The 22,106-nt window shown below is 38.2% G+C and overlaps 1 protein-coding gene across 5 annotated transcripts in view; it reads right to left on the bottom strand.

Annotated features, from left to right (window-relative positions):
- The window catches only part of ABCC4 (ATP binding cassette subfamily C member 4), a 278,085-nt gene that overhangs the window by 39,958 nt on the left and 216,021 nt on the right, over positions 1-22,106 (bottom strand). For all 5 annotated transcript variants that reach the window (XM_037800386.1, XM_037800387.1, XM_037800388.1 and 2 more), the window contains exons 26-29: positions 17,894-18,049; positions 8,949-9,038; positions 998-1,170; positions 452-557 (exon numbers count right to left, since the gene is read on the bottom strand). In XM_037800386.1, the coding sequence (XP_037656314.1) occupies positions 452-557; positions 998-1,170; positions 8,949-9,038; positions 17,894-18,049 (525 nt within the window). The remainder of the gene's footprint in view (positions 1-451; positions 558-997; positions 1,171-8,948; positions 9,039-17,893; positions 18,050-22,106) is intronic.

Genomic DNA, 22,106 nt, shown 5'->3' with positions numbered 1-22,106 from the left:
GACCTTGAGTTATTAACGGGAATGAGAGGAGAACCTAACAGAAAATTAATTTATTGGGGATTTCCACCGTGTTTTACAAGGAAGGATAAATCATTTGTTAGTGTAAGCAGCATGACCATTATGTTAACAGTATGAAAGTAAATCTTGCCACCAAATATGTGAATTTCTTGGTTATGTTGAGGAAATTCACGCCCCTTATTGCTTACCAACAGGAGGTAATCAACACTTTCAAATCAAGGGTACTTGGTTCAAATGCACAAATGATTGACAACAGACAGGCATTAATACCAATCAGTGAATTTCAAAAGATGTTCCCTACATGTTGACACACTTTTCCAACTCCTGAATTAGTTTCAGGTAGGGGGAACGAATGGAAGAGACCAAAACCAAAACAAAAAAATCACACACGAATAAACTGAAAGAGCTGGAATTCTGCAAGTGAAGGTCTTACCATTATCTTGTCGCTGTCAATGATGGTGTTCAACCTGTGAGCAATGGTCAGCACAGTGCACTGGGCAAACTTCTCACGGATTTTCTTCTGTATTAACTCATCAGTTCTGGAACCATACAAATTGAATTTAGTTAGTAGAGTACAGATGGGAAACAGTAGACCTCAGACTTAAAAAAATCATATGGTATTTTAATGTTTAAATAAGCAACACTTAAGACATCATCTTGTTTTAAAAAACTAAGTGTAAAAGACTATTTAGAAATTTTCCCTTTTTTTCCATACAACAGTAGAAATTATTTTTCCCTTCACGTTGCTTGAAACCATCAGGAGTTGAATTCAGGCATCTATCTTCCTTAGGATGCCTGCTAATATTATTAATACTGTACAGCATGTTTTGGTTTCTTCCTGTTTTCCAGAATTAACGTTTTTAAGAGCTATCTTAGGAGCAAACAGAATACTGAGAAACATTTCTAAGCATCATACAATGCTTCCCATTTACCACAGTTAAAATTCTGACTCAGCGTTCCACGGACTGCAGCTCTGTACCTTGGATCCACATTTGCTGTTGCTTCATCAATGATCAATATCCGATTTTTCCTGAGAATAGCCCTGGCAAGGCACACCAGTTGTCTCTGTCCAACACTAAAATTTGATCCAGATTCTGCTAATTCAGTATCCATCTTACCAGGAAGATCTTCTACGGTTTCTTTAAGTTGTACCTGGTGACGGAGGAAGAATGACATTTTCTTAAACGAACTACTACCGAACTAGCCATGTTTCAGTCACTACACCTTTGAAGTCCTTTCCCCGGGAGATGTATCTTATATGTGCAGCCACCTCACTGTGAGAGTTATTCCCAATTAATGTTAATTGAGAAAGATGGCAGAGTCCATTCAGGACAGAATGAGTCTGCCTTAAGAGAGCAAACTTCATGGGAACCAAGATATTGCTTCGTCACCATAGTAAGTACAAGTCTGTTCACACTGGATCACAAGTTTGCACTGTCTGTGCCAAATTCCTTCTGAAATATTCAGTATGATAAATGAAATTAATCTCTAGGTAAAAGGTAGAAAAAATAAAAATGCCCATCTTGATTTTTAGTTGAAAATAAGTACAGGAATTTATAGACACAAAGCAGAATATTGCTTGCATAGGGCTGGAGGATTAACTGTAAATAGAAGGATACTTTATGGGATGAAGAAAATGTTCCAAAACTGGTTTATGGTAATGTTGCACACCTCTATAAACTTACCCAAATCACTGAATCAAACTTATAATGGTTGAATTTTCAGGTATGTAAACTATACCTCAATAAAGTTGGTTTTAAAAAAAAAAACCTTAGTGCTCCCCATCACCTAAACTCCCTTCCTACCAGATGACATCCACCAAAAACCCCTCCCAGGGAGTTAAGGAAGTCTCTTGAAAATGAAGCTATTTTTCCCAATGTCATCTCTGCAGAAAAGTTAAAAGGGTCTTTTATGGTTGACTCAAATTTTTCAAACATTCTGCATAGGCATTAGTTCACTAAAGGGAAAATTAAAAAACAAAATTACTACAGGAAGTATAGTTCTCTAAAGATATCATCTTATTAGCACTTTACCATTTTTTAAAGGTTTGATTAATAGTAAAAGTTAAAAAATACATAATGTAAACAACGGCAAACTGCAACTCATATAATAATCAGCCTGGAGCCTATTTTGGGGTGGTCCTTTCCAAAGTTTAATCCCATATGCTAGGCAAGTCAAGTGCATTTACTTCAATCTCATAAATGCTTTGCAATGAATGAGAAATTAGGAAAAACAGGGCACAACATAGCATCTTATTGTTCCCCAGGCTATGGGGGACAGATTGCATTTATATTAATCTACTTTCATAAAATTTATAGTTATAAGTTAATAAAAATCTCTCAACTGCCAAGATGATCTGAGACTACATTGGGTGGTGGCTCAGTTCAGTGGGTATTTGCTTTGGAGAAATATTATAGAGCAAGAATCAAACTCAGCCTATACTTGAGAGCTATAAAAGAACAAACAGTTAATACACTTCAAATTAAGGGAACAGACTGATGAATGATAGCTGTGCTGGTTTGAATGTGTTATGTCCCCCAGAAAAAGCCATATTCTTCAATGCAATCTTGTGGGGCAGAGATTTTAGTGCTGATTAGATTGGAATTCTCTGAGTGTTTCCATGGAGATGTGCCTCACCCAACTGTGGGTGATGACTGATTGGATAATTTCCATGGAGGTGTAACCCCACCCATTCAGGTGGGTCTACATTCAATCACTGTGGCCATATAAATGAGCTGACAAACAGAAGGAACTTAGTGCAGCTGTGAGTGACATTTTGAAGAGGAGCTACAGCCAAGAGGGACACTTTGAAGAAAGCACAAGAGCTGCAGATGAGAGACAGTCTGAAGACAGCCATTGAAAGCAGAGTCTTGAACCAGAGAAGGTGAGAGAGGACAAATATCCCAAGTGCAACTAAGAGTGACATTTTTGAGGAACTGCAGCCTAGAGAGGAACGTCCTGGGAGAAAGCCATTTTGAAACCGGAACTTTGGAGCAGATGCCAGCCACGTGCCTTCCCAGTTAACAGAGGTTTTCCAGATACCACTGGCCATCCTCCAGTGAAGGTACCCGATTGCTGATGTGTTACCTTGGACACTTTATGGCCTCAAGACTGTAACTGTGTAACCAAATAAATCCCCTCTTATAAAAGCCAGTCCATCTCTGGTGTTGTGCATTCTGGCAGCATTAGCAAACTAGAACAATAGCCAATAAGCAGGTACACTGCAATTACAACGTCAGACAAGAACCTAAGAGAGTAAATGCGCCCATTTTTATAATGTTATCCTAAATGATAAAGCATTTCTATGAACGTGATCCTGAGTTGTACTCTTGACCAAAGTCCAACCTGAAGGAATAGGAATTCTGAGTTAGTATTTAGTGTTATCATGAAAGGTAGGAAGTTATACAGAATCAAAGTGTAAGATTTGGATCATGGTGCGAGACCCTGGACTGAGAAGAAAAACAGAAGATATCAGCTTAGTTAAGTCCCCTCCATTACAAGGACAAGGACTTAAGTTTCTTTTATGAAACTTATTCACAGATCTGCATCCCCGGTGATTGGACTGATTAAACGTGTGATGGTGGCAAAACTTCTACCATATCTTCCCTCTGAGTTGACTATGGTAATATATTTATAAGCAGAGCATTAGGTGTCAAGAGTGAATGGTCCTTCATTAAGACTGATATTAAGTCTTGGAAGGAATAATCTCACACTTGCACTAAGGTGACATCTCATCACATACCTAAGTTTTGACCCACCTTCAAGATGTCCGTATCTGCCTTAAGAGGAATAAGGGTCATGAGATGAAGAACAATGAACATGTTTTCCAGAAGACTATTCTCTGAGACTATGCCTTCATTTGCTCATTTATGAATCAGGGATGGTTGTGAGGATGAGAGGGATGTGAGGGTCCTCTGTAAATTGTTATACATTTAAGTTGTAATTACTGGGAATAGAGGAAAGGACAATAAAGGCAGTATATCATAGTAACCCAGAGTAACAACTGGGGAAATTGAAAATATATTAGGTAAAAGCATCATGTTACTATTAAATTTCTTGAGTGAGACAGCTGTATTATATCATGTAGGAGAACGCCTTTGCTGTTAGGAGATCTTTAAGGGTAAATTGCAATTTACTGAAAATTTCTGCAACTTACTTTCAAATGGTTTAGCAAAATATAAATGGACTGTACAAGAGAGAAAGAAAATGCAAAACACGGACAATTGGTGAATGGAGGTGAAGGGTATATGGTATTCATCGTACGATTCTGTGGTGATATAAAGTTACATGTAATCTAGAAAAACATATCCTTAAATCTATTCCATCCCTATGGGTGTGAACCCATTACAAGTAGGACCTTTTGATGGGGCTATTTCAGTTAAGGTGTGGACCAGTCCCATCATGATGGGTCTTAATCAGATTACTGGAGTCCTTTGTAAGCAGGATGAAATTTAGGAAGGAGAGAAAGCCACAGGAAGAAGTTAAAATTCAGTGGAACCTGGAAGAGAATGGAGAGGCTAGGAGATGCCGCCATGTGCCTTGCCATGTGACAAGCTAAGGACTAAAGAATCCCCGGCAGCCAGCTCCAGAATGTGGGAAGAGAGCATCACCTTGATTTGGACTTTTTCCCAGCCTCAAACCTTGAGAGAATAAATTCCTGGCTTAATCTGACCCATTTCATGGTATTTGTTTGAGCAAATTCCTTCAACATACCTGAGATCTGAAAAGTTTTAAAATAAAGAGCTACGAACTTGAAGCCAGACAGAATGGGCTCAAGTCCTGCCTGGCTCTACCAATTGGGCAAGCTCCTGAACTTTCTCCCCCTTAGCTTCCTAACCTGTAAATAAGATGATAATAATATTATAAAGGTGTATACCTTCTAACACTGGTGGGAGTGTAAAATGAGTCAAGGCATGTAAAGTTTAAAACAGAGCTTGATACAAAGTAAAGAGATCAATAGATACAGCCTATCATTAATAATGCTGCCAGTGGGCCTTTCTTAATGTTCTGCTTTACTTTTCTTTATTGTATTTATCAGTATCTGACATTCTAAATTACATATGCATCTGCTTATTTTCTGTCTTCCCTATTAGAATATAAGCTCCAAGAGGATAAGGACTTTGTCTCTGCTGTTGACTGCTACAGCCCCAGAATCTAGAATAAAACCAAAGTAAAGAGCTCTCAATAAATAGTTGTTGAATGTATGAAATGCAGCTGCAGATACCTCTCATTTTGTGAAATGCCTGTTCCTATACATTAGAAAATGAACCAATATAAACATATAATTTATATAAAATACCACTTTCCTATTAAATGTCATTATAAAAGTTATATATTCACTTTAAAAATTATTTGGCCCCACGATATCACAACATTATACTTTAAAATGTGGATAAACATTTAAGGAAAACTGATTGGATAATACCACTCAAAGCAATACATCTCCATGTTAGAGCACTTCAGAATATTTTTAAACATGGAAAATCAAGTGAAACTACAGCAAAACTGAAAATAGTAAGCTGAACTTGTCAGACACCCCATTTCTATCATCATAAGCATTTTCAAAGGAACCTACTATGTGTACTAAAAAAAAAAGAAAAGCTGATGTAAGCTGGGAAAAGAAGAGACATTGAAATGCAAGCAACAGCAAACCACCAGAATGGAAGTGAAGTGAATGGAAAACGAAGTTAAGGGGGAGCTTGTTTACTGAAATACATGGTGTAGAGGACCTGGAAATGCAACATGTTGAGGAAGCAAGGACTGAAGAACATGTTTCCTGATGTATAAGTTGCATATGTTCAGATTTATGTATCTTGGTTTCCTGAATAATGAGACATACTTGTAGTCTATTAAAGATATTATCAATGTTGAACATAATTAGATGATTTCTTCACAGTTGTAGCATGACATACTCTTAAGTGTATATCCCAGCATTAAAGTTGTTTTTATAACAGAAGTGATGTACCTCTGATTCATTTTCAGAATTTTATCTACTGTGACCTTTTGATCTTTGTCCGACACACTGCTACATCTTTAGTCATTACCTGTGCTGTATTTACAGAACTGTCTTTGCTTCTTATGTGTTGCAACTAGCATTAGTTCTGAATGAACTTTCTTCAGTTAACAGCTATTTTTCTGTATTTGAAGTAACTGTCAGCATATTTTAAAAAATAACCAAGATGAGACGGACATCTATCAGTCTGTCTCTCTTCTGAATGACAAACCTATTTTTTCAGCTCTTACTACCCTCTAAGAGAGAAGGGGACACAGAAATAAGGGGGCTTTAAAAGAATAAACATAGTTTCTTTTTATCTGAAGTTGTTCAAGAAGGCAAAAATAATAGCATCTTTTGCATGAACCTCAAAAGTGAGCCCTATGAGTTTCGACTCCCACTGTCAGTTTGGCATCATATGTAAACTGACTAATTAGACCACTCTGAAGAGAGCTGTTAGTAGATACAAGGTCTACTGCACCCACTGAAGAGCACAAAGGATTAGGTTGCTCTGGATTGGGATAGAGAAGGAAAAGAAAGCCATGGAGATGGCAGATGGCATACGACAGAGAAAGCCAGAGAACCTGCATGGCACTGGAGTGGAGTTCCTGAATCATTTGATGATCTCTCCCCAGAAAAATGCACAGAATGTCGTGCACAGAATTGCAAAGAGTTTACAGGGTAAGTTCTGACCTCATAATTAGAAGACCCCGAGATTCCAAAGACCCCAGGTGAAGAATCTCTAATCTATCAGAATGATCCAAACGTTTCAAAGTTAGCTGTCATGAAACTTTAATTACTGCTGTGAAAATGTCACAGTTTTTCATCTGTTAGGAGGACTCGGACTTTTTTCCCAACAAGATTATAAAAGCCATGTAAGTGCATGAGAGAAAATGTAGAAAATTCAGAAAAGCTAAAAAGAAAATAAATAAAATTCATCCATTATTTTACGGCTCCCAAGTAAGTGCTGTTAATATTTACGTGCTTTTCTTAGGTTCAGGCTTTAGAATACCTGTATAATTAAAAATAATGGGAATCACATTGTAAATGCAACATTGTACACTAAGTTTAAGGAAAGCTATCACATCTTTCCTTGAAAAACATTAATAGCATAAAGAAATAACTTATACAGAAACACAATGAGGGGATAATTTCTCACCCTAGGAGATATCATTAGATTAATGAGGTCAATTGCATAAGCAATGCATGGAAACCACTAGCTTCACTTTATAGTCAGGCCTTATAGGGTATTCATGTATTTCTATTTACAGAAAGCTGCAAATATAGTTTAAATATAGGTAGTGCTTGGTCTTATCTGCCACTTCCACCATCTCACCATTTTTAGAACCCTGAGAGGCTACAAAATTTTATTTTAATTTTGCCTACTACAGATGAAATAAGTGTAAGTTAGAGCCAAGTTCTGAGAAAGTTTTTGATTGAACTGTGTCCCAATTAACATGTTCTTATTTCTTCACTGTCCATGGAACAATGGGTTTCTAGAGTAATTTTACTATCTGAGGGTCAATAAGGAGAAAGCCCAAGCTCTGAAACAAATAGAAACATAATTTACCAGTAATTCTTGTTCATTTAAGGTATGTCACAATTTTACTATTAAATTTATCCTGTGAGTTCTAGAGCAATGGATCATCTAATCTTTCTTTACATTGATGGTTAACTGTCCTTCCTACATTTTCTCTTCTCGAATTTCACTGTGGAGACTCACGAGCTTAAATGAAATCAGAAGTCAATCATTCTTCAAGCAGAAGATAGTGAAGCAATTGGCCCAGTTTAGGAAAATAAAATCCCCACAATTGCTGGAAAGCAGGGAGGACGTGTGAAGACAGCACTGACATGCCTCCAAACAAACAAGAATTACTGGCATGAAATTGGTCTCCAAATGCGGTTCCTCGAAGTTGACACTCATCTATAAACTAAAGATTTCAGCACTATCCCTGGAAGGATGACAATGACAAATGCACTGATTCAAAACAAAAACAACAGTGCTAAGGAACTGATCACTATGATTCCTGCTAATTTTTTTTTAAATGGAATAAGTCTCACTTTTCTGAAATGAAGAGATCAATCAAAAGTTCAATACATGTTTATTAAGTGCTCACTAAACGCAAAAACACTGAATTAGGTGCTATGAAGGATCAGAAACCTAAGATATGGTTTCTGGCACCAAGGAGCTTAGAATTAATTTGCAGAACTAGGACATATACACAAAATAATGAGTGTTAAAATATACAACCAACAGCACCTTAACAGTCAAAATGCTTTTCTATGTATGGGAGAGGAAATTCAAAGAGCTGGTCCAAAAGGAACCACTACACAAATAACAGAAAATCCTCCAGAAATGTACGCAGTGTAAAAGCCAAGCAAAAGTTCCAGCGTTCTGCTACTTGCATTCATTTTGCAGCATTAAATATTACGTTTGCCAATAAAAATCATCATGAATACTGATTATTCTAACTGTATAATTTACATTTACAAACACTTTCTTATAGAACTTCAAAGTACTTTATACGTAAAATGTCATTTATCTTTTAGGTAGTAGAGAAAAACTATTATTGTCTCCACTTAGCACATGTTTCCTAAGAACACAGAAGTGAAATATACTGTGCAGGATAACCCAGTCACTAGCAGCATTTGAACCCACATACGTAACTCTGAGGTTAGTACTGTGTTAAGGACAAACAAGGTAATGTATCTAGTTACTTTGGCATCTAGGACGAAAGTAAAAATGAAAACACAAGGTGTTTTATTGCTGGTTTTCATCATCATCAATATGCACATTTTAAGTGTGTCCATGAAATTAATGTTGGTGAACAAAGTTAGTTAGACCAGTAAGCTCCCCTTAATTACCAGTAATAATATAAACATGTGTACACACATACTGATGCTAACAAATGGAAGATAGTGACATTTTACCAATTACCTCTTTTAAGGCATTCCATAATTCCTCGTCTGTGTGTTCGTTAAAGGGATCCAGGTTTTTTCTCATTGTTCCAGTGAATAAAACAGGTTCCTAAATGCCCCAAAATAGTTAATGTTATTATTGTAGCTCTTTTCATTCTTTTTCCAATGCTAACTTTCAGAATAGAATTAAAATGCCAAAAGCAAAATTCACTATAATCATTCATTATAAGGTTGCATATGCTTGTTTATAATTTCTCCATTAATCTTCTATTGTACAAGGCCCGCTTCAAAATATCCTCCAGACCATTGAACACTAACAACGACGACGACAAAAAACCCAGTGAAGTGTGTCATCTAAAGAAGAAACTGAAGAAGAAAAAGGAAGGTTTGATTTTTTAAAAATGACTTCCTAGCAATATCTGCTTAAATAGGAAAGAAGAGGATATAATTATTTGAGGAACTTTGCTTCGATAGAGAGTTAGAGAAATTAATTGTCAATCCTGGATTTATTTCCAATGCTGGAAAATACCAATAGCATGATTAGTTGAAGCTTGTGCCTCAAAGCAAGACTGTTAAATATTTTCACATTTGCACCGAAGGATAAATTAGGATATTTCTTCCATTGGTCAGACTTATAGGATTGGGAATCTCTGCACATGTGCAAATGGGACATCATGAAGGGATTGCCTCTGATTTTTCATCAGCTAATACCCACATTATCTTGTCCATGTATCAGGGTTACATGCCTCACAGAACCTCATTATTAACCACAAGGGCAGGATAACCTGAAACCCATTGTGAAAAGTGTCATAATAAAATTATTTAAATTCAAATAGCTCTTCCCATTCATCTGCTTCAGGAGGAGCTCACGGTTAAATTACTCTTGAAATAGATGCCTCATTCTGGGTTCCAAGAGTGAATCTGGTAAATCAAGGCCTCTAAAAGTTTTCTTCTAGAAACTTCTAGACTAGATTCTTTTGGGAGACAGCAGTAAGCCAGGCAACAAGGCTATGGGCAGCAGCAAAGAGCAAATTACTTTCAGTGAGGGTGGCAGGACAAGGGAATGCACAGATGGGAGGACGAGAAGAGATAACTGTTCCACAGTATGGTACCTGAGAATTACTCAAATGAATGAGGAGCCTCAAAACTCGCCTTGCCCTGGAGAGAGAAGGCTCCTCCTCACTTCTCAAGAGCCTGAAAAGAAAGATTAGGAAGGTAGACTTCTCTTTCCTCCAGCCATGGAGAAGAATGACAATGGTACCTTTTATTCCTTCCTCTATTGTCTAAGTTCTATATCCATTTCTACCCAGGGGCTCAGTAGTAAATACCCATGAGGTAGAAATGGATACAAAAGACAGATGGTGCATCACCAAAAAATATGCATCCTTAAGCAAAATCCAAAAATTAAAAAGACACTAAAATGGATGCTTTATTTGTACAAAGTAGAGTAAGTGGATGAGACGCCCCAAAAGCACTGAAAATCCCTGGTTATACAATGTTTCAAGATGATTACTGAACTGAACTGAAAAATTCTGAGAACTGAATTTAAAGTCAAAGTCAAAATAACCAGTCATCTAAGCAATGGTTGAAATTCCTTGTCAGGGGACTAATTATCACTCCACTGAGTTCAGGTTTCCCTTTTTAATTTTTATCTTATTCTTTGTAATTGTCAACTCTAAGGTTCCAACAAGCCAGGTAATTTCTCCTTTAGTTGTTCATACCGGCTTTGCAGAAACAATGTGGCCAGGTGAGGACTGGCTTGTACGGTCCTTCCTCACTATTTGAAGCCCTCCCACCTCCACTCAAGGGCTCTGACCTATGGACAGTGTTCCACTCACAGGCCAGAACTCAGAGACTCTCTGGGGATTGGTGTTTGAGGAGAGAAAGGGGCTGAGAGAGGGCAGATAAAGGACTCAGCTTTTAGCCTATATGGAGAAGTAAGAGGTGGTCTCTTTGCCTGTATTAATGACAGAACCATTTTCTTGTCTGAAACAGTTTATATTACCCGAATTTTTCAGATCACATCCAATAACAATCCTAGGGTTTTTGATGAAGGGTCCATCTGGATTTTCATAGTATAACTCTAGAGAGGTATTTGCTTAGCTGATCTATCCAAAAATTGTTTTGCTCTTTAGAGATGGAACTTTCTTCAAGTGATGGAAGGGTTCATGGTAATAGGACATTTGGGCATAGTGGCTTTGGTGGTTAAAAAGAACAGGCATGGAAATACGTATTTCGAGTCTAATCACCTCTATCATAATCAGGGCCCTCTCTGTCATCTCCCTCTCACCTGCTTCTTTTTAGGAAAGGTCTTGAAATGGAAGAACATCTCCAAGGAACAGGGGACTCAAGTGCTATTCTTTGTAGAATGATGGGTAGCATACTACTGAGCCCCTGGAAAAGATCTGCAGCTGCTTTATGCTATGTTTCAAACATTGACCTCAAACACCTTGTATTCCTGAAGGTTTTGCCAGTTATTGCCAAATTACTGTTGATTGTCGTAAAAAGAAAAATTTTAAGTTTAATCATTTACCATTGTGATAGGGTCCCCACTTAAATCTACTGTAAATTTAAAAGAAATATTAGGAAATACTCATGTCTATTAAGCAGTATTAGGTGAAAAAAATGATTTGGTTAATAATATTTTTCTTTGTTATGACCTGCCAAATACATATTTTATAATGAGTAAAATTTCAATCAAAACTTGTTGAATAAGGAGAATGATTTAATAAAACATTAACTGATTGAAGCTATATTTTTCTTTAAAACCAGTAGGCAATTTGTTAACAATGTCTGTTTTAATATGCCAATGTGTTTTATACATGGTGTTCATTTTGGTTTCTACTCATTTGACTTTCATCCGCTTGCCAAATAAGAAACCATTATATTATCTTCAAATGATAATAAAAGTCCTTGCAGTAGACACATACTGAAAGAGCAGATAAGGATCAAATTAATTATCATTTCTGGTAGATAATTCTTATTTAAAGTACCCACCTCCATGCAATGAAGTTAATAAACTAATCTTATAAATGAGTGCTGTAAAAATGTTTGCAGGCAAAACATTTCAGGGTAGGGATTTATGATAGGACATACAACCGTCATGTAAATATATACAAAATTTATTAGCCTAAGTATATATTTTTTGACGGTACACATTTAAACCTAATTTAATAAGTTTTATTTTCGCCTCCATAGTTATCTGGCACAGTCCAGTTAGGAAAACAAAGGCCCTTGTTCAATGTAACATTTTAAATGAAACATCAGTATCAAACCTGTTTTTCATCACAGTTTAAAGTTTATGCATTTTTTTTATCCTTTATGCCATATTCAGTAGTAATTTTTTCCTTTGTTGCCAACATAATACAAGTTCATAACAGGGAAGTGGCCACAAAACAGCCACTTTGAATCAAAGCATTTAGTGTAGTAAATTGATCATCTCTCAACACAAATGCAAGACTGAAAACTACAGACTGAAAACTAGTCTTACCAGACCTTTTGTAGACTCTACTAGAAGGCAAGCTTCTCATTATCTCAAAAAGAAATTCTACCCACTAACCTTCAGATGCTTAAAATGACCTGGGACCAAGACAAAAGCTGTACAAGCGGTTACCAGCTGACAAGAAGAAGCAAAGACTTTACTTTCCCCTAATCTTTTTGGTTCCAAATCAGAAAACTTCTCTCACTAAAAGATACACTCAAGAGTAAGCTACTCCTGTTGCTCCCTGGTGTGGTAAGAGCTGCATTTTCATTTTCAAATCCTGGGAACCTTTATTAAGCACAGTTCATCTCCCTATTCAAAAATAAGGGAATCACCTGAAGTCACTTTAAATCTTGGTTTCCTTTTTTTTTTTCTTTTTCTCTTTTACAAACCTGTAGCCTCGGAATGAACCGATCATCATCCATTTTCAGAAGAAAAGAACATTGTTCACCCACAAAGCAAAAAAGAACTTAAGGCCATGTAAAGTCCTCTTTAGATACAAAAAGGTCACCAGCTCCAGGGAGCAGTTCCACCGGCTTTAATGAAGACGTCAGTGTGCAGAAACAAAGGATGTGCTGCATTAGGCTAGAATCCAATTGTATTTCTTTACTAGTAACAGCATATACACCTCTTTCCCTTTGAATTTTGTTCTCGAAAAGAATAAAAGAAAAGAAAACCAGGTAATAAAAAAGAAGTCTTAAAGAGACACCAGTCTGGTTAACCTTTTTCATCTTACCAAAGAGAAGTTAAACAAAAATACCAAAATAGCTGAGTGGACTGTTTTAAAAAATACCTAGCTTTTGCTTTGATACCAAAAAAAACCCCCTACTAAATATAAGAAACGCATCTGTTTAATCACAGTAAAGATTACAGCTGTTGATCCGTGCCAACCCTTAGGATGCTTGATAAATACTGAATTTGCATGGAATTACTCCTCATTTGAAAACATTTTCTTTGTGCCAGTAGGATAGGGGCTCTAGCTGTAGAGAATCTAAGCAAAAAAGTTGTGAAATTCATCTTTCCAGATCCTTCCAGATAAGCAAGTTATTCCCTGAATGTAATTGCGCCGTGGTGTTCTCTGGGGGGAGCGCATTTAGCCGCTTTAGGTGATGAGCTTAAAGGAACTATCAATTTCAGATACCTGTGCCTTTTAAGGGCACTTATTAGTTCCTGAAAGTATTTAAGAAGTATTTTTAGTTTTTGCTTGTTCCTGAAATTTTACACACAATTTGAGGATTACACTTGTAAGACTACAGTGTGTCTGCTAAAGCTGCACTCCCTGACTAGACCCTGGCTGCTATGTCACCGCTCACTTGCCCTGTTCCTAACCAACCCTCCCTGCTATTCTCCCGATTCTAAATTACACATGGGGTGGGGGGGTGGGGGTCAGGGGCGAGAGAGAAACCTGAACCATAAGCTAAGGGGATGGGAACGCAACAGAGAGAACACCTAAGCTCGCCCAGTCCCGGGATCTCAGTGAAGAAGGAGCCCGTGGAGATGCAGACCTGCCTCAACTAAATCAGGCACTTCGAAGAAACTGCACTGTTTCCATTCTTCTGAATCTGCTCTAAACTTCCTGGGTTCCCTAAATTAGGGCACTGGAGACACTGGCCACCCTGCTTCCCACTCATTTTGGGGAAAAGGGGATGGAAACTTCCATGCTATAGACAAGTCTGTGGAACTTGAAGGAAGCACACCAAAAGGCTTTCTCCCACCTCTGCAGCCAGTTAGATACGTAAAGAGAAAGGGGTGTCAGCTCCGGCAAGGTAAGATTCTGGGTATCTTCTATGGGCACACTTCTTAGCCCAGGATACCTGAGGGAACATTCCTGTTTCTAAACTGACTTTCCTTTATTGCTGAGTGTGACTTGAGTTTTTTGGCAGAAATCACAAACAGTTCAGTCTTTCAAACTGACCAAATGAGGGACATAGCAGTAAAGGAAATGTCTTTCACTTTGCTCTATATTTGCTGTTGTTGTTATGTTTTTGGGGAGTGCTTTTTGAGTGGGGTGGATAGAAAAATAATGGGTAAAATATCTGATGGGGCATTCATTCAGCTCAACAAACATTTATTAAGAGAGAGAGAGAGAGAGAAATACACGCAAGCACATGTGTCAGATAGTCCTTAGTTCTGATTCTACTACTTATTAGCTGTTTGCCTTGGAGCAAGTTATCACTCTCCCCATGCCTCAGTTTCTTTACTGGAAAGTGAGGCAATGCTGCCCACCTTGCAGGACAGCTGAGAGAATCAGTAACACAAAAGAGGCTCGTTGCATGGTGCTAACATGCAGTAGGAGCCCAACCAAGCAGATGAGGACAGGGAAGCAGTGTTTTTCAAACTGCAGGTGCAACCAATGGATCATGAAATCAATTTTGTGGGTCATGACCATCATTTTTTTCTTTTTTATTAACTAGAATAGAATGAATATAATAGAAAATATCAGAGTGCAGAGCACAGAGTAAGAGTTAATATTATTTTGTGAAATTTCTGATTCTTTGCGTGTGTGTGCGCATGTGTGCTTGGAGTGATGAAGCAAAGCAGAGCTCTTACTGTGGATGACAATCAACACGGTTTTGGAGTCCCTGATAGAGTGGTTAGGAACACTGGATCTCGAGTCAGGAATCTCCCTAAATTAAATCTGAATCCTATCTCTGCCACTACGTGGGATAAGCTCCTTGTGTCTCAGGTTTTAAATCTGTCAAATGAGAACAACAATAGAATTGTTGTATTAAACAAGAGAGTTGCCAAGAGGCTAAACATGTTAAGGGTTCACGAATGCCATGAATTATTATTAATACTTGTGTAACTTGTCAAGGATTGCACTAAGCACTTGTCCATGGGCTTCATGGAGGACAGGAGTAGAGGGTACATAAGAGTTGGAGGGAAAGCTGGTAAGAGCTGTGGTGGGAGAGGAGCCAGGAAACATAAGGAAAAGTGATAGTCTCACCTCTTGTTCCTTGTGGGAAGAATGTTTGCTAGATTTTTCTTTTGGACTTTTCCCTAGAACAATTTTGTTCATTTTTTTCCCTTCACTATTTACATTTTGATAAATAATTTGGTTCCTGTTATAAGCAGCACATGTAAAAAAGTCACAAAGATCACAAAAACACAAAGATAAATCAAAGAGCAAAGTCCTTCCAGAATTTGTTACCATATTTACGTAAGTAAAAATAATACCTGAAAGACCAGAATCCCAATACTTAATGATACTAGTTACTATTTACTGAGAATTCCTAAGAACCAGACATTGGGCCACAAACATTTCCTCATACAATTAAACCTTCACAGCAAATCTGCAAGGTAGTTATTGTTATTGCTAGTCCTGGTTTACAGACGAGGAAACTGAAGCTTGGAGGCTAAGTGTCCTCGTCAAGGTCACACACTAAGATATGGCAGAGTCAGAATAAAACTTGGGGTCGTGTTGACACTCAGAATCTATACTCCTTAAAGATTTCCATCCCATACTCTGTGCTCCCTCCTGAACGATTTCCTGGGACCCTCTGCATGTTGTCCAGGCTCTGCAGAATATGTGTCTTATATCAACCAACACTGTGCCTGGAGATAAAGGCAGGTAAAGTTAAAAGATAAAGGTGCTGTGTTTACAATGGCCGTGATCATTATCTGCATGGATACAAAGCTTAGCACTGTTTTGTAAGCACCCTCTCCCGGAGTATATATACATACAGTATGCTTATAAATAGGGTGGAAACTTATGGAACGGAACCAAAACTTGGTGATGTCAAGGTGTGTCTTTAGTCTTTGCTCAGATGTGCTTCCAAAACATTACCGGCAGAGCCAAGAATCATCTAACGTTATTCTTCATTTAGAGTTCTTTTATGTACAACAGCATACAAACACTTCTTACTAAGGAGCATTAAAAGTAATGCAGGGCACATTTCTAGATCCTTTCATCCAAGAATATGAAAGCACTTTACAGATACAGCCATTATCTTTGCTAAGTAAATTTCACTAGCCCCATTTCAGAGATGGGTACAACCAAAATATAAAACTTGGGAATTTAAATTCACATTTCTATTGTAACCACTAAGTCACACTTCCAAGAAACAGAGAGAATCTTTAAGTATAGAGGTTGTATAAGATGAAAATTCTTCCTATTTTCCCTGAAAAGGATATCTTGTTTTCCAAATTACTTAAAGTAATTCCAATCATCTTTATAGGTCAATGGTAGGTAGCAAGAGCTGCACTTGATCATAACATAAAAGTCTACATTCTCCTTCCCTTGGGTGTCATGTTCTATATACTTCTTGATCAATAGGCATTTAAGAGCTCTTTATATTCATATGCATGGCTTTTTGTCGTCTCCTCCCTGTGTTTCTCAAATAAGTGTGTGTGTGTGTGTGTGTGTGTGCGCATGTGCATGCTCCTTAGCTCCCTTTGAAGGACAGATGATTGTGAAGTGTAAAAAACACCAAATTAAAAAAAAAACAAACAAACAGCAAGCGTGGAGTTGGAATATGTGTGAGTGGAGGTTCTGATGGGAAAAGAAAGACCCTGCCAGTTCTTGCCCAGCAGCCGTGGAGGCCCTATGGCTGCAAGCTCCAGGCTGGGAAGGACAGGATCTATCTTGCTCATGGCTATGTATCTGGAGAAGAGTAATCGCCCAATATTTCCTGAATTTATGTTGAATGGATGAAGTGCAAGGAATGGCAGGAGTTTCTATTGTGCATATAACCAAGTCTCTAGAACACTACCAATGTCATCCTTCTGTACAGAAGCAGAATAAAAGGAAATAAAATTGAGCCCAGGAAGAGATTCCTGACTCAACTCTCCACCATCACAGAAACCACTCACTGGGTTTGCGGGAGGTGCTCCACACACTCTAACGTAGTCTGCACAACATTATGAGTCAGTCCTGCCTTGTAAGGGTGAGAAAACTGCGGTGCAGGAGGCAGAATACCCTGTCCTGTGCTCTTATCCAATATTCCTTACTGCCTCTTGGTTAAAATCATTTACTAATGGCTGGATTCTAAGTCTCCCCAAAGCACCTGTAAGCTCTGTAATTCTGACAGCCCCACAGTTTAAAGAAAGACCTCCAAAGAAATAATCACGTTTGAAAAGGAAGCTTTATTTCCTAAAGAAAAATTCCATCATTAAGACACTTAAAATCCTTTTTTCCCCTACAGAAACCTGTCCAGTGCTAAACAAAAGGTTTGTCACTTTATTCTCAGAATTGTGTGGTTATCAGTGGATAAAACTGTAGCATCTGGGGAAGTCTGAGTCCAGATGGCTATCTGGGTAAGTTATTACTAAATTACAGACATGCGCACACACACATACACAATGAAAACAAACCAACTACCAAAATCTAATATCTGATAAACATACCGGCTGTTAAAAATATGCTCTATTGGGAGGGAACGGATCAACGCTTTCACCCAATCAAATAAAATGCAATAAAATTTAAAGCAATTAAATTTAGGTGCCCATATAAAAGGAATGTGAGAAGTCTCTGACTTGCATACCTGAGGTATGATTGACATTTTCTTCCTTAAATCATGAAGTCCAATTTCAGTTGTCAAGATCTTATCAATCCAAATTTTACCTTCAGGTTCTGACAATCTAAAAAGGGCCGAAATGAGGGAACTTTTTCCAGCTCCTGTTCTTCCCACAATTCCAACCTACAAAGAGAACCAGCAGGAGATGTTAAAAAATAATACGCAATAAACCAAGGAGAAAACTTTGGTTTCTGAAGATGAATTAAGGGAGTTTTAAATCAAGCACAGTTGAGAGTGAGTTTCTCCACCTTGGCACTTTCCATACTTGGGGCCAGATAAATCTTTGCTGTGGGACTGCCCTGCCCATTGCAGGATGTTTAGTAACATCCTACGGCCTCTACCCACTAGATGCCACCGGCACCTGCTCCCCAACTTGTGACAATAAAAAAATGTCTCCAGACTTTGCTAAATGTCCCGTGGGGTGCAAAACTGACTCTGGTCAAGAACCACTGGTCTAAAGAAGAGTTAAAAGTGACAGATTCAGTCTACTGACAGAGAAAAACCATCAGTTCCCTAAGTGGCCTAGGAGGAGTCGGTTTTTGTATTAGCTTTATTCCTAGGGTGTGGGTATTAAGACCCTTGGGAATCTCTCATTTAATTTCACCAAGATGTCAACAATTCAAGTAGGAAGTGCTGTATATAAACAGGTATTCATTCTTCCATCATCCTATCATTTAAGAAGAATTAGTCTTTGGTAAGACCAAATTACTTCCTGATACTAAGTATCTGCCTATGTTCTGTCTTAAAAGGTAATACCTTAAACTTTTTAAATGAAGGTCTCAGGGTCTTAAAAGACAGTAAGTGGCCAAAATAGATACAACAAAATCATCAACAACAGCAGCACCACAAATAACATTTGCTATTTTTATGGGGCCTTTCATCTGAGCAGTTCAGAAGGCATTTTACAAATCAATTAATACTTATAATTGTCCCCCTTGGGAATGATACATGTTGAGAATCATTCTTATTAAAACTGTAGCAGGGAGAAACTAAGTGAATTGACAATAAGATCAAAGAATCAGTATAATGCAGTGAAACACTGCTCAAGAATGAAACTGTATTATAAAAACTGACTTCTAGAGGTTTACATTGAAACCTGTATGCAGCAACTGGCCTTTTTATCAGTGAGTTTGATACAGTGCAAACTCACTTGTGGGAGCTACCCAAGAGACTACATCATCTTTATTTAGGAATCTGGAATCAATAAAGGGCCTAAGACCTGCCTTCAATCATCTGTAAAGCAAATTCAGTAGATTATTACAACTCATTGTTTTAAACAGAGAGGGCTCAACTTTACTGTTTATATGCTAGGAACTTCACATATTATCTCCATTTGAATAGTTACAAATTGAACAAATTAAATCTGTAAAATCAATAACAGCATTCCAAAAAATTTATTTTTACTTTTACAGACTAGAAATAAAAAAAGTAGTTTAGCTAATTTACTGTCTTTTCTAGCCATTTTCTACCTCACATCAAGTCTCAGTTTATATTTTACAGATAGGCTGTATTCTGCAAAAAGGTAGGTCCTGTTTCTGTGTATGTCTGGGGGTTCTCATATGTAAATCAATACACATGTAGACACAAGCGAACACGCAGTTTTCAAGAATGTAAGGAGGCTCATGTGCTAATGGCTCTATTGAAAACTTATCCACCTGTGCAAACCAGAACCTTTGAGGGCTGCTGATAGTGGCTGCGATGTGCTTTTTGAAGGCAGGAGACACGAAGGGCTGCCTAAGACAACAGCACTCTGAGCTCTGACCTCAAATAAAGATAATGAGAGAAAAGCAACTCAAAGCAACTCTGGCTTTGGCTATTCTTCTCTACTGTTCAGTCATCAAAACTGTAAGTCTGCATTTCTGGTCAACCACGATGGAAGTGTAAGACTCCCCAGTGGGCCATTCCCCACACAGTATCCCTGAGCAATTAGGAAAAACCAGGAGAGCCATTTTCCGCAGAACCCTGAAAAACAAAGGGGTGCAGTAACTGGGAAAGTGCAGAATCGAGAAAATGCAGCTTTACAAATGGTTGGTGCCCTTGCTGGACCCTCCTTGTGCCAGTTTGGATATATTATGCCCCGCAGAAAAAGCCATGTTCTTTAATGTGATCTTGTGGGGGCAGACTGATTACTCTGTTAATTAGGGTGGAAACATTTGATTAAATTGTTTCCATGGAGATGTAGACCCTGCCCATTCGGGGAGGGCCTTAATTAAATCACTGGAATCCTATAAGTGAGCTCACAGACAGAAGGAGCTCAGAGCAGCTGAGAGACTTTTGGAGAGATGCTTGCTGACACTTTGAGATGCCTGGAGATGTTTGGAAATGCTAGCCCAGAATTTGGAAATGCTTAGCTCCAGAGAAGCTAAGAGAGGACCCTGAAGCTTAAATGCCCAGGAGCTGAGAGAGAAAGGCTAAGAGAGACAAGCCCAGAGATATTTTGGAGAAAACCATTTTGAAATGCAACCTGCAAGCAAAGGACCAGCAGATGCCAGCCATGTGCCTTCCCAGCTGACAGAGGTGTTCCAGATGCCATTGGCCATTCTTCAGTGAAGGTATCCTCTTATTGATGCCTTAGTTTGGACCCTTTTATGGCCTTAGAACTGTAAATTTGTAACCTAATAAATCCCCTTTACAAAAGTAAATCCATTTCTGGTATTTTGTGTAACGGTATCATCAGCAAACCAGAATACCTCCTCCACCCCTCCATGGCATGGTGTGGAGCCAGTTTGTACCCCCACTGTGGGTTCCTGGCCCTGTTCCAGAGGGAGAAGAATAACCCCTATGTACTTACTACAGCACCTGTATGTTAGTGCCAATCTATCAGGTGGGAATATGAAAGACTGAGCCAGGAAACTCCTCTCTAGTGCACCCTCCCAGAATTTTTCCTGCAGGCAGAAGCAGCCTGTGGACAGCTAAAGCAGTGTGAGAAACAATTATGTCAACATGGCCTGGGACAAAGGGTCACCTGCTCTAAGCCATTAAGTCACACAAAGAGTAGGCAGGAGGGGGAGAAAGTCTATTTCATAGGGAATAGAGAGGACAGTCAAATGCCTGTAAACAGGAATTCCTAAGGCCATGAGCACGTAAAAGCCCAGAATAAGATGCAGGCTCAGAAAAGACAGAGAGGACCCTGCACTTCACTTTCACCTTGGGCTGATCTTCTTGATAGGAAGGCTAAACTCTGAAGGAGAGCACCACTCAACACAGCTGATTTGCAAAGACTGTGAAAGGTGTTTTTTGCTTTGGTTTGTTTTTTGTTAACTCCTGGCACACAGTGAAACCTCCGTCTTATCATTAGCTGGTCACAAACTTAGGGAACAGAGAGCTCAGGGACTAAATCCCAGAATTAACACTTTAAAATATTAAAATGTGCACTGTGTAACAAAAGATTAAGACAAATAAAGAAACAGGAAGTGACTGCCCATTCAAAGGACAAGATAAAAATCCAGAAACCATCAATGAAGAACACCCAACTTTGAATATAACAAAGACTTAAAAAAAAATGATCCGTAATATACTCAAGGAGATAAAGGAAAACACAAAAAAGAACTAAAGGCTATCAGGAAAGGAATGAATGAAAAATATGAAAGTCTCAATAAAGATATAGAAATTTTAAAAAGAAACCAAACAAATTCTGGAGTTGAAGACCCTAATAACTGAAATGAAAATAGCTCTCTAAGGGTTTCAATAGCAGAATGGAGAAGGCAGAAGAAAGAATGAGTAAACTAAAAGACAAGATACTTGAAATGATTCAGGCTGAGGAACAGAAAGAAAAAAGAATGGAAAAAAAAAAGCAAACAGAACCTGAGAGACCATCAAGTGGGAACCATCAAGCATATCAATATGTCCATTATGGGAGTCCCTTAAGAAGAAGAAAGAGAGAAAGGGGTAGAAGGAATATTCAAAGAAATAATGACAGAAAACTTCCCAAATTTAATAAAGACATGAATATGCACATTCAAGAAGCCCGGTGAAATCCGAAAAGGATAAACTCTAAGATAACCATACCCAGACACACAGTGGTCAAACTATCGAACGCCAAGGACAAGGAAAAAGTTCTGAAAGCTGCAAGAGGAAAGCAATGTGTCAGGTCCAAGGAAGTCCCAATAAGATTAAGGGCTGATTTCTCATCAGAAATGATGGAGATGAGAAGGCAATGTATGAAATATTTGAATTTCTG

This window comes from Choloepus didactylus, chromosome 12 (genome assembly GCF_015220235.1).
Source record: "Choloepus didactylus isolate mChoDid1 chromosome 12, mChoDid1.pri, whole genome shotgun sequence".
NCBI lineage: Eukaryota > Metazoa > Chordata > Mammalia > Pilosa > Megalonychidae > Choloepus > Choloepus didactylus.
This window is presented reverse-complemented; position numbering and strand designations above follow the sequence as displayed.